The following is a 14,524-nucleotide window of genomic DNA, read 5'->3' on the forward strand; positions in this document are numbered from 1 at the left end:
CGCATAGCATAAACAAAGGCTACGTCTGTGAAATGGAAAATAGTCCCAGAGTTCAGGGGTTAATACCATGCAAAAGAAATCAAACAAAAAGACTTTTTAGCCAAGAAACACAAAGAAAGAAAGAAAAAATAGCATCCATTTTTTTTTCTATCGAATTCATTTGCTGTTTTTATTGAAAACTATTTTCCCCCGGATTTTTGATATAATTTTCCATTAAAGGCTGTGCGTCTCACGTTCGTAAATAACAAATTTTTTTTTGTAGATTTTGGTGTGTTAAAAACGAATCTGCAAACAGTTTCCGTCACAAAAAAAATAGTTTTTATGATATAAAGAAATTACTTTTTCGAAAAAGTGGCGATCACTTTTCCATGTAAATTTAACTTAAAATGAGCACCCACTTTCTAGCCACCTGAGAGAGGGGGGATTTTTTCCCATGTTTATTGGCTAAACAGCTTTCGTTTATGCTTACGCATAGCGTAAACGAAGGCTACGGCTGTTAAATGGAAAATAGTCCCAGAGTTCAGGGGTTATTACCATGCAAAAGAAATCAAACAAAAAACTTTTTAGCCAAGAAACAGAAAAATGCCCCTCTCTCAGGTGGCCAGAAAGTGGGTGCTCATTCTAAGTTAAATTTAGATTGAAAAGTGATCACCCACTTTTCGAAAAAGTAATTTCATGAATGTCATGAAAACTTTTTTTTTGCTACGTAAACGGTTTGCAGATTCGTTTTTAGCACACCGAAATCTACAATAAAATATTTCGTTATATATGAACGTGAAACGGGCCTTAAAGTAAAATAATACCGGATTTTTTTTTTAGCAGATTTGCCGTTTAGTTGTACAAATATCCTCAAACCAGGTAATCACTAAAATGGAATTTTTATAAGTCGTCACCTGTATCGAGCAAAAGTTTAAAACCACCGATTATATGCCAGCCTACATCATGGTAACATATATTGAGTGAGTTCCTAACAGTATTTTTAGTTTAAACTCATTTTCCCAAAATTTCCCCAAACTTAACGAGTTCGATACAGTCTGCCGCCATTTGTATTTTTCAGATATACCGATAAACATTAAATGTTTTTGAACCGATTATACATTACATAAAAACACTAAAATCTTATCCAGTTAGGTAGAACACTTACTTTTCTTGCCTTTGATAACATTTATTTGTTATATATTTATTTTTTGACAACTTCTTTGTATCTGTGTTTAGTAATATAAACCCTTTTCATTTAATGTAACGTTTAGTCGGCTCGAAAAACAGTGTTTATTGGTGTATTTGAAAGCTACAAATGGTGGTGGACACTGTTGATTACTTTAAGTTAGAGAAAGTGAGTTAAAACTAAAAAAACTATACAAAATACTGTCAGAAACCTATCCATTATGCCAGCCTATGTCATGGTAACATATGTTCGGTGAGTTTCAGACACTGTTTTGTATAGTTTTTAGTTTTCAACTTACTTTCCCAAACTTAACGTATTCAACAGAATTCGCGACCATTTCTGTTTTTTGAGCCAATTAAACATTTTACATTACATAAACAATTATCCAATTAGGTAGAAACGTAAATTACCTTACCTTTGCTTTCATTTATTTGTTTTTGGACGACTTTTTCGAATCTGTGTATAGTAACCCCCCTCCCCCACCATCAACCAAATATTAATTACTAAATCACATTTTTTAAAACAACAACAAAAAAAAAAAGCATTTAGCGTTTCAACACTTTTGCTACATTCGGCTTCATCCACTGATTGTTGGTCAAGTCCAAAACATGAATGATTGACAGAAACTCTCGAGGATCCAGATCAAATTCTGCAAGAGCACCATTTTTTTCAGTTTCGCCTTCTTTTTCACTTTTTGCAGTGGATTGCTGTACTAATATAAGAAACATGCATTTTCTCTTTTATTAAATTGTTCCATTACACCAAATTGAGCCACTGCAACGCGTGGCAGGGTACAGCTAGTATGAATATATATTTGTCTTTACATAAGCAGTAGTTTGTTGCTACACAGTCATGAGCATGTTTCGGTCTACCAGTATTTACTAACTAGAGACCTCATCAGGCAACAACCCTTATTTCCGAAAACGGAATTCAAAATAAAGAGCGAAAATTAATTCTCAGAAAAAGAAGGCCTTTTTTTATTTTTTTTACTTGTTTATTTACTTATTCATCGGTGACTTTATTCATTTTCATGTTGGTGTTAGGGGTTAGGGTTATAAAACCTAGAGCTATACAGATGTCATCTTTAACAGGCGAGAGGCTCCTGTTTCTGTCTGAGACCATCCAGGGTCAATAACACCAACTTGAAAATGAATAAAGTCACCGATAAATAAGTAAACAAACAAATACTAAAATAAATAAACTAACAAATTCACACACATTTCAACCCTGTTCTATATGAATCTTCACACTCAGAAAAAAAAAAACTTTTTCTGAGAATTAATTTTCGCTCTTAATTTTGAATTCCGTTTTCGGAAATAAGGGTTGTTGCCTGATGAGGTCTCTATACTGGTAGACCGAAACATGCTCATGACTGTGTAGCAAAAAAGTACTGCTTATGTAAAGACAAATGTAACCTGCTCTATTTCTGTATTGAGCACTCTTATATGAAACTCGTTATATTTCACTGGTTAACCTACCTTTGGAAAATAGAACCATCCAATTATATGAATATATACACGAATATATATATATATATATATATATATATATATATATATATATACATATATATATATATATATATATATACATATATATATATATATATACATATATATATATATATATATATATATATATATATACATATATATATATATATATATACATATATATATATATACATATATATATATATATATATACACATATATATATATATATACATATATATATATATATATACACATATATATATATATATATATATACATATATATATATATACATATATATATATATATATACATATATATATATATATATATATATATATATATATACATATATATATATATATATATACATATATATATATATATATATATATACATATATATATATATATGAATATATATATATAAATATATAGATATGAATATATATATATGAATATATATGAATATATACATATGAATATATATATATGAATATATATATACATATGAATATATATATATATATGAATTATATATGAATATATATATATATAAATATATATAAATATATATATATGAATATATATAAATATATATGTATGAATAAATAGGAATATATATATGAATATATATATATATGAATATATATATATATGAATATATATATGAATATATATATATATATGGATATATATATATATATGGATATATATGGAGATATATATATATATCGATATATATAGATATATATGGATATATATATATAGATATATATGAATATATATATATGCATGTATATGAATATATATATATACGAATATATATATGAATATATATATATATGTGAATATATATAAATATCTATATATATATGAATATATATATATATGGACATATATGAATATATATATATATGGATATATATGAATATATATATGAATATATATATATGAATATATATATATATATTGATATATATATATATATATGAATATATATATATTGATATATATATATTGATATATATATGAATATATATATATATGAATATATATATATATGACTATATACATATGAATATATATATATATGAATATATATATATGAATATATATATATGAATACATATATGAATATATATATATATGAAAAAATATATATATATGAATATATATACATGAAAAAATATATATATATGAATATATATATATATGAAAAAATATATATATATGAATATATATATATATGAAAAAATATATATATGAATATATATATATGAAAAAATATATATATGAATATATATATATATGAATATATATATGAATATATATATGAATATATATATATGAATATATATATGAATATATATATATATGAATATATATATATATTAATATATATATGAATATATATGTATATAAATATATATATATATGAATATATATATGAATATATATATATATGAATATATATATATATTAATATATATATGAATATATATGTATATAAATATATATATATATGAATATATATATATGAATATATATATATGAATATATATGTGAATATATTTGTATATGAATATATATATGAATATATATATATATGAATATATATACATGAATAACTATATGAATATATATACGGATATATAGTGTATATGAATATATATATATATATGAATATATATATATTCATATATATATGAATATATAGATATTCATATATATATGAATATATAGATATTCATATATATATGAATATATACATATTCATATATATATATTAATATATATATATGTATATATATATGGATATATATATATTCGTATATATATATATATTCATATATATATGTATATATATATATGAATGTATATATATGTATATATATGAATGTATATATATATGTATAATTGTATATGAATGTATATATATATGAATGTATATATATATAGGAATATATATATATATATATATATATATATATATATATATATGAATGTATATATATATGAATGTATATATAGAGGAATATATATATATATATATATGAATGTATATATATATATATGAATATATGAATATATATATATGAATATATATATTAATTTATGTATATATATGTATATGACTATCTATATGAATGTATATGTATGAATATATATATATATATATATGAATGAATATATATGTATATGGATGAATATATATATATGAATGAATATGTATATATATATTAATGAATATATATGTATATGGAGGAATATATATATGAATGAATATATATACATATATGAATGAATATATATGTATATGTATATATGAATATATATATATGAATGAATATATATATATATATATGAATGAATATATATATATATATATGAATGAATATATTTGTATATGGATGAATATATATATATGAATGAATATATATATATATATATATATATATATGAATGAATATATATGTATATGGATGAATATATATGTATATGGATGAATATATATATATATGAATGAATATATATGTATATGGATGAATATATATATATGAATTAATATATATATATGAATGAATATATAAATATATGAATGAATATATATGTGAATGAATATGTATATATATGAATGAATATATACATATATATGAATGAATATATATATGAATGAATATATATATATATGAATATATATATATATATAGGAATGAATATATATATATATGAATGAATATATATATATATGAATGAATATATATATATATATATATGTATATATGTATATGAATATATATATGAATATATATATATGAATATCTATATGAATATATATATGAATGAATATATATATAAATATATATATATATATGTATATATATGAATGAATATATATATATGAATGAATATATATATATATATATATATTTATATATATGAATATATATATGAATATATATATGAATATATATATGAATATATATAATGATATGTATATATATGTACGTATATGAATATATATATGTTAATATATATGTGTATATATATGTGTATATATATGTGTATTTGTATGTATGTATATATGTATGTGTATATATGTGTATATATATGTATATATGTGTATATATGTGTGTATATATTTGTATATATGTGTATATATATGTATATATATGTATATATGTATATATATATGTATATATGTATATATATGTATATATATGTATATATGTTTATATATATCTGTATATATATTAGTATATATGTATATATATGTATATATATATATTCCTATAGAAATATATTTTCTTATAATATATACTGACCCTTTTTTAGAAGCCCAATATAATTACAGAGCAATATAGAGAATAAATGACAAAAAATATATTACAAAATTCATGATGTTGATTATCTTATAATTTATTCCTTTAATTCAGTTGACTTTTACAATTCCTGAAGTGTCTGTTTTGTAGCGCAAAATCAATCACTTAATAAATATATCATTCAGTGAATCTATTATATCCTTAACTCATCAGAAGAAATAGCAATCAATCCATCAAACGGAAATGAAGTGTGATTTCACATTATTAAAATCCGAAAATTGGAAGAGAAGCTCCATATACCTTTAATATGTTTCTATTGCGCCATTTTGAATTTTATCAAACAAAGTCACTAAACCCAATTATTCGTACTAACTATCTACATGAATTTATGAATCTTCTACCAAAATGTTCTATTTGATAATTAATAAATTGATTAATTCTAATTTGCGTATACATACTTATGAAAATAACATGAATAAATTATAAACTATTATACATGTTTGCATATACGAAACTTTACTAAACTACAAAAAATGATTGATCTTTACGATTATCATAAATAATCGATTGATTTGAATTGAAAACCGTACATAATTAAGTTCTGTTGACTATTATAATCAAGCTTAGTATTATTATTCCAGTCATATTTCTTAGAATCATTCAATTAAAATCTATAATTACGTTTGGTCAAGTTTAAAAACTTGCTGATTATCGTAATTGTAACTATTTAAAATTCATTTAAAGTGAGATAGTTACCTCCCTTGGATCAAATCTATCGATATATTAACTTTACTTATATTTATTTTTTTAACATTCATACTATAAACATACTCAAATCAGAATAATGTTAAATTATCTTTTCCGACTACGACTAATTTAGTTAAAACTATTATAAGTTCTATCAATGCAAAAATAAACAAAGAGACAAATGTAGGAGGATTATTTAATAATCAAAACATTAAAGTGAATTCATTTTGAATGCCCGTTAGAAGGTAACTGTCTTATTTCTAATGTAGTATATAAATGTGACGTAACAGATAATAACAGATCTAGAACATATATTCGGGGAACACTGTAGCTTTAAAGAAACATTCAATAATCATATAGCATCCTTCAAAATAACACATGTCAACAATAAGAAGAAAACATCATTAGCAAATTGGAATTAAGGAAAAACAAAATTGAATACAAATTGAAATAGTTGACATTGGGTAGTGCTAATAAATACCCACCAAACAAGTCGGTCGATGTAACCTTTGCAATCTCGAATCGTATAATATAATAATATCCAAAGAAAACCTTCTTAACAAACGCCAGGAAGTTAGTCAAAATTGTTTACATAAGTCAAAGTATGCATTATCGCGACTAAAACCTGATTAGTAAAATTATTCAGAGTTCACATGAATTATTTTTACCGTTTGTGAAAGAAAAATGTTATACTTTTTTAAAAATTGTAATGCAATGCAGCCCCCCAAAAAATTCACAGTTTTTTTCCAACGTCTTTCATTTTTATTTCACTACGTTTTGGTGATCAAGAGCGGAGGACTGCTTGAAATATAAAAATAAAATATTAAATATATAGAACATCGGTTTTATGCCTTATGAAACATTCATAACCTTGAAAGTACTGTTCTAAAAGCATACGTTGATATCATAATATTACACACACACACACATACATACATACATACACACACACACACACACACACACACACACACATATATATATATATATATATATATATATATATATATATATATATATATAAATACTTCATAATAGCAATACCCGCTAACTGACGTTGCCCGGTGGAAGCGTGTCCCCCACGAAAAAAAGTAAAGTACGGTTGTTGTTGTTGTTGTTGTTGTTGCTGCTTCTGCTGCTGCTGCCCAAGATACCCCCAACTCCTATATGGATATAGAGCAAGCCCTAGCCATTAAAAAAAATAATCGAATCAGCGAAAGCAATTTTTTTTTTTTGAATACACAGCAGTTAGCCCAGATAGAGAGATATGAAAAAAAAGTAAACGAAGTAGGGAGGCAGGCAGGCAGGCTCGAACCTGTATATCGAATCGTGTAAGGAATATGAAAAAAAAAGCCATCCATTTAGCTGCCGAGAGAGAGAGAGAGAGAGAGAGAGAGAGAGAGAGAGAGAGAGGGAGAGACTGAGTTTGTAATTTTTGACGGACTAAAAAGCAGGAAATACTTTATCGGAAAGGTTTAAATCAAAATAATTTATTTTATTTTAAAAGTAAAACTTTTTAACAAAAACTGAAAACAGTACTTTTCATTTGTCTTTCAGATTTTAATAAAACATGGTACTCATGCAGATTGTGAACGTCCGTGTCAAAACCCATGTATCAAATAAAGAAATCAGTGCCTTTTCGTTTTCGTTTCCTCAAGAACCATTGTTCATTTTGTGTGGTCGCCTTTTGGGTCTTTAGCGAAGCAATATCTAATATAAGTAGAAACACGATTTTACGTGTACATTTAACCAAAAATTGTGCCGATAATAAAGTAAAAAAAAAAAAGAAAAAAAAAAAAAACTCCCAAGCAAAGTTAAAGGTTTAATAAGAAATGTCAAGATGGTTTTTAAAAAAGGCGTTTTCAGAAAAAAATTATATCCTAAAAATCATAATAAAATAAAACCAGTAGATATAAAGCTCCGTTTATTATTTATTTATGAAAAAGTATTTTATCCATAATTTAACAATGTTCTGTTTTTTGCCTTTTAGTTGTACAAGTAGCCTCCAACCCTGTTGAAAAAAGGGACACGTTGGGTCGACACCGGTATATAGATTAACGACATTGTTTAACAAATAAAAGGATTTAATGTGTTTTACTGTGTGATTTTAAATTTTTTATTGTATAATTTAAAATTTAAAACATTGAACAATACAAGCAATACGTTGTAGACCAAATAAAAAAGAAATGAAGATTTAAAATGATTGAATGTGTTTTAATTTATAATTTAAAATTATTCATTTATAATTTAAAATTATTCATTTATAATTTAAAATTATTCATTTATAATTTAAAATTATTCATTTATAATTTAAAATTATTCATTTATAATTTAAAATTTAAAATATTGAACAATACAAATATGATTTTGGTTTGATTTTTAAATTTTATATTGTTATCGAATGCATATGATGATGCGCAGAAACTCTGCTTCCTTGTGTCTGCGTCTCCACAAGAATTGAATATTTAACTACATCTGTCATGTTCTTTTCGAGAACAAAACCAACATTTTATTTATATTGTTCTATGTTTTATAAAATAAAACACATGTAATTATTTTAAAACTTCATCTTTCGTTATTTCTTTTGTTTATGTATTAAACAAAATGGTTAAGTTTAGTTAAATTTTAATCACGTAAATATAAACAAACTTCTGTTTACGATATATATACCGGTGTCGACTCAACGTGTCAATTTTTCTGATACCAGGACAAATCTGCCGTTGTTTATTTGTGTAAAAGGTCTATTTTTAAAATAAAAGAATTTCTTTTTATCTAAAACTCTTTACGTATATTATTCATTTGTTTACGTTCCGTAAAATCACCATGTCGCTTTTGCTCTGTGCCTGTCTGTCTGTCTGTCTGTCTGTCTGTCTCTCTCTCTCTCTCTCTCTCTCTCTCTCGTTGAACATATTTAGAGAGAGAGAAAGAGAAAGAGAGAGAAGCAATTAATTCCGAGCGGCTAAGTAAGCTTGTACCCGTAGACGCCATTTTGGATAGTATCTTGATCGATGTTTTTTGTGTATAGGATTGTATTCTGGAATAAGGGTTCGTTTTGGTGCAAGCCAATGAGAGTAACCGGAAGGTTTTCAGGGAGAGATTATTATTTTTCGAATCGGCGGACGGGAATTTAACGACTGTGCTATGAGTTTATGAATCAGTTACGGAGGGTGAAACCACAGTATCCGTACCCTGTGTATAACAATCTGTGGTGTTTACTGGTGGCGGTGGTAAGGCTTTAGTAGTAGGGGGTAAAAATCGGGACGACTTCCTCTGTAGGTTAATGCGATAGTGATGCTGTAGCTCCTCAGATGTAATCTAGGATTTTATTTAAACACCTGGATGTGTCAGAAAAGTCTCTATAAAGTTACGTAAGATAGTGGCTAATAGGCTAGACATTTGTATGTGGTATCTGTTGTTTCACACCTTCTGTATTTTGGTTCAGAGGGGAATAATTGTGCCTCTTTTATTATATATATATATATATATATATATATATATATATATATATATATATACAGGGTGATCCCCCCCAAAAAAAGCGAGCCCATCTCTAATTAGGCCCCTAATTAGTGTTTTGTTCGAATGAAATGAAACTTTGCTCATAACTAGTTTATTATATTCAAAGCATCACATCAAAACACTAGGGTCTTTGGTCTTTTTTTCTCCGTTCTACAGCATATGTTCTAGATGGCCTCCATTTAGCTTTTGTTTTTTTTGGGGGGGGGCACCCTGTATATATATATATATATATATAATAAAAAAAAAATAGGAATCAAATCAAAATATGTAGTTAATATACACTGATAAATTTTTATTCATTATTGTTTTTACATGTAGTACATCTTACACGTTTCATTGAATAGTAGAAAACCACTGAACAACTCCTCAAAATTTTTATTTTATGGATTTGAAAAAATAAAAAATAGAGATATGTAAAGCCTGCAAAAACATGAATTAAAAAACTCATTGTAGTGTTTATGGATACCTACTCTTCGTGGGAAACGGATTGTGTCACCATCACTAGCAGGAAACCCAGCGTTGACCGGGATTTAATAAGGATCAACTAATGTTCCACATTTCTAATACTTTTATAGTCACTGAAATCTGTTAAATCGCCTATTTTGAAAAATTAAATAGACTTATTGCTTTCTCTAATGGTGGACTACCGTGGTGCCCTGAGAGAAAGCTTCACATGTCTCCCCGCAGTGACTTAGTCCACAATACATGGTTGTCTACATTGCACTGTAGAGAATCTGTTGATTTTTCTAAAACTATTTTTATAATAATTAAAGACATGAGGCTTGAATTAGAGTTTCAAATGCAAAAGTCAAGTATCATGGTTCGATTGTGCTCTAAACAGAAACATTCATTTCAATCATGTGCCAATCTTATCAAATAATTTACTTTTTATTTTATACATCGGACCATTCTGCTTGTGCGATGATAAGACTTTTTAAATGCACTTGTGATGTTAGGCTGTTTAAGGGTGTAAACTCTGGTCAAAATCAGACTTTCTTCTATAAACAGACTTTTTCGATTGTCCTTGGTCAAAGTGTAGCGAATACAGCTCGAGAGGTAAATGTTTTGATTTCGATTCTAGCTGATGGCACGCCGTCATTTTTTTTTTAACTTTTGAAATTATTCCTATATATTAGGTACAATATAATAATTAGCATAGACTTTGTTCTATAATAATTGATACGAAATCTGCATAAATTAAAATATACTAAAGCGTAATTAAGACCGAGCAACGCCGGATGGCCTGCTAGTATATATTTAAGGCATTTTATCCCTGTGTGTGTGTAAGTTCATTACTAATTAACTCCGAAAATGCTAAGCCGATTTTTTTTTTAATTCCAGACACACGTACTTTGTATCTGAGAGTTATCTCAGATGGGTTTTGGATCGGAATGTCCCCGATACAAACATTGGGGACATTCCGATCCAAAACCCCTCTGTTTGTCTGTGCATGCGTGGAAGATACAAATTAAGTCGACTTACGCCTACCAAGTTCCATATTTTTGTTCAATTTTGATCCCTTAGCAACTATTTTACAGGATAAAAAAAAGCAAACCGAATTTGTTTCACAGACCAAAATTCCTTATATATCAAGTTTCAAGTTTCGAAGGTGCATAAAAAAAAATTGACAGAAGTTTGGTAAAGAGTGTTTTTAGAGAGACAGACAAGGTCACTTATATAGATATACGCACGCTCTACTGCCACTACTTTAAAATCAACTATTGTTCAGGAGAGGTGGAAATAAATTATTGACTACTTGTACAAATATGCTGCTCTGCATATTTTACAAGTATATATGGCGAAGATATACGGCATAATCACGTTGACACACTGGTTCCCGCTGGATCACCGAAGTTAAGCAACGTTGAACCTGGTCAGTACTAAATGGGTGACCATTTGGGACTTCCAGCTAATCTATGTGATCTCCGCTTACCTTGGTATTGTTTCCAGTCGTCCTAGACTTCTCCTTGCCAGCGGACTCAAACAGTGCCGATTCAGGAGAGGCGTGGTTGAGATTGCGCAACCCTTACCTCATAATTACATGCGCAGCTGCCTCTACAAGGGGTATCCTTTGTCTTTCGAATCTGAACGGAGGCGACGTATTACGAAGAAACATATACTACACTCCCTTCCTTTCAACGAGATGATAATATGATGACAACAGAACATATACTACTCCTTCCCTAAATCCAACACTGGGATATACTACATTAATCTAAAATAGTATAGCAGACTGAATTGGGTATTAAAAATAGTAGAGTTTCGGCTTTAAACAGACGGATACTAAATCCCTCATTGTACCCTCATTAACCCTTATCCTCAAGTGGCTTCCAGGCCTTGATAAGTCGTGACTCCTTTGTCAAAAAAAAGTTCTTTTTTATAGTTTGGACTTCTGAAAGGCACTAAATCTTAAGTATTAATAGATTATGACTATCGATAACTATAAATATTCGATTTTCCTAAATATATGCCTGATGAGGTGGTGGTGGTGGTGGGGGGGATTAACGTACACCGAACTGTCTTGATTCAATGTGATTTAAATCAACGAAACTTAGTACATCTTTTCCAATGATTATTTTCTTTCTATTTCAGGTTAAGGAATCGCCACAAGTTAAAGAGACACAGAAACCCCAGGAATCGGTGAGTACTCCATCTTAGTTCTTTTTTTATTTATTTAATTAATTTCCTGCAGGATAATTATCGCTTTCTTGTCGACGGAAGTGTCAATTCACACCCTATTTTCCAAACACAATAACTGATTGAAATCTTACAGGCTTGATGGTTACAACGAAGGGGAGCAAATTAAAGGTCTTATCTTTAAATGTTTCCATGTCATTAACTTTAAAAAAAAATATTTTTTTTTACTTTTTTCGACCTATATAACCACTTGGATGCGAGGGATTTCCATTTAGGACGATGTTTACAGAGAACTATATTAGAAGATGAGCGAGGTGTCAGTTTATATTACATTTAAACTTCTGCATTTCAATACAGCCGCAGGAAACAAAAGGAATCTATGTCTAGTAGAAAGAAGCTATGAGAGTAGAAAGTTCCGGAATATAGGAACTTGCCTGGTGAAGGTGTGGGATTTTGTTGCTAAACAGGTTTGTCGGGGATTTTTACGTCAAGGGGATACAAATGAAATGAGTTCATCAAAGTACATTTTAATAAACCACTTGTACGTTATCTTAAAATACTTGTAAAACAAGCACTGGTATACAAAATTACAGCGATGGGACAGGGGTTGGAGTTTAGTTGAGAGTGTGGAATCTATTAGACTTTTCTCTTTCTGCACATTTTTTATTTTATCTCTCATTCGAACCAACTGAGCTATACAACCAATTGTATATATCATATGCGTTGATTCCCAGCTCATGTTGATCGCATAGCAAGTAGTGACATTACGTTTCAGCGTGGAAGTTCATAAACGTTGCTTGTTTGTCACTCGTTCCCATCCCCGTATTATTTGTCGCAAAATAGCAACTTGTATTTATTGCAGTTCGATATTAAATATTAATCAGGTAGAAAACTTGTTACTTTGACAGCCCCCTCTTCCTCCCTCTATCTCTCTTACCCCTGTGTTTATATTCCTTTCTTTTTATCTTTCTCTTCTACCTCAATATCTACACCCTTTCTATCTCTTTATATATTTTTACAATTGTTCCCATCTCTTCCCACCCACCCGTCTCTCTTGTTTTATAGACGTACTAGCAGGTCGCCAGGCGTTGTCTGGTCGTAAAATACGCATAAATAGTATACTTTAATTTATTCGGAAACTGAGACATGTGCATGCGAGTATTATGTTTATTTTTTTTCTAAACCGTTCACTTCTTGTAAGTAAAAAAAGGGAAAATATTCCAGATGAGATTGAAACCAAAACCTAAAGACAGTGAGTCAAGTAGGATAACCATTAGATCAGCGTGACGCAATCTTACAAACGGTGTTTTCAAGCTACTTATTCTTAACATAAGTTATCTGTAATGTGAACTATTCACGCATGCATATTAGTGAAACAGCAAATAGATAAAAACCCGATGACTCTCACGGAACATTTTTCAATTTTAACCCCTTAATAGCCCTTTTTCCGGATGAAAACGGATTAAAATATTTTCTACATGTCTGAATATCCTATATACCAAATTTCAAGTCTGTAGATAAAAATTCGTTGAGTATATAAGTTGAAAAGTGATCTTACACATACACACATTCTCACTTTTCTATATATATATAGATAGATATAACTATCTTCTCTCTCTCTCTCTCTCTCTCTCT

At 27.5% G+C, this 14,524-nt stretch overlaps 1 protein-coding gene across 2 annotated transcripts in view; it reads left to right on the plus strand.

Moving 5' to 3' along the window:
• Window positions 1-14,524, plus strand: part of LOC145277532 (neo-calmodulin-like) — a 332,153-nt gene that overhangs the window by 136,652 nt on the left and 180,977 nt on the right. For both annotated transcript variants that reach the window (XM_080128983.1, XM_080128982.1), the window contains one exon: window positions 12,845-12,892. In XM_080128983.1, coding sequence (XP_079985109.1) covers window positions 12,845-12,892 — 48 coding nt within the window. The remainder of the gene's footprint in view (window positions 1-12,844; window positions 12,893-14,524) is intronic.

The sequence above is a fragment of the Euprymna scolopes genome, chromosome 6 (assembly GCF_053919585.1).
Source record: "Euprymna scolopes isolate OS-2025 chromosome 6, ASM5391958v1, whole genome shotgun sequence".
In the NCBI taxonomy this organism is placed as follows: Eukaryota; Metazoa; Mollusca; class Cephalopoda; order Sepiida; family Sepiolidae; genus Euprymna; species Euprymna scolopes.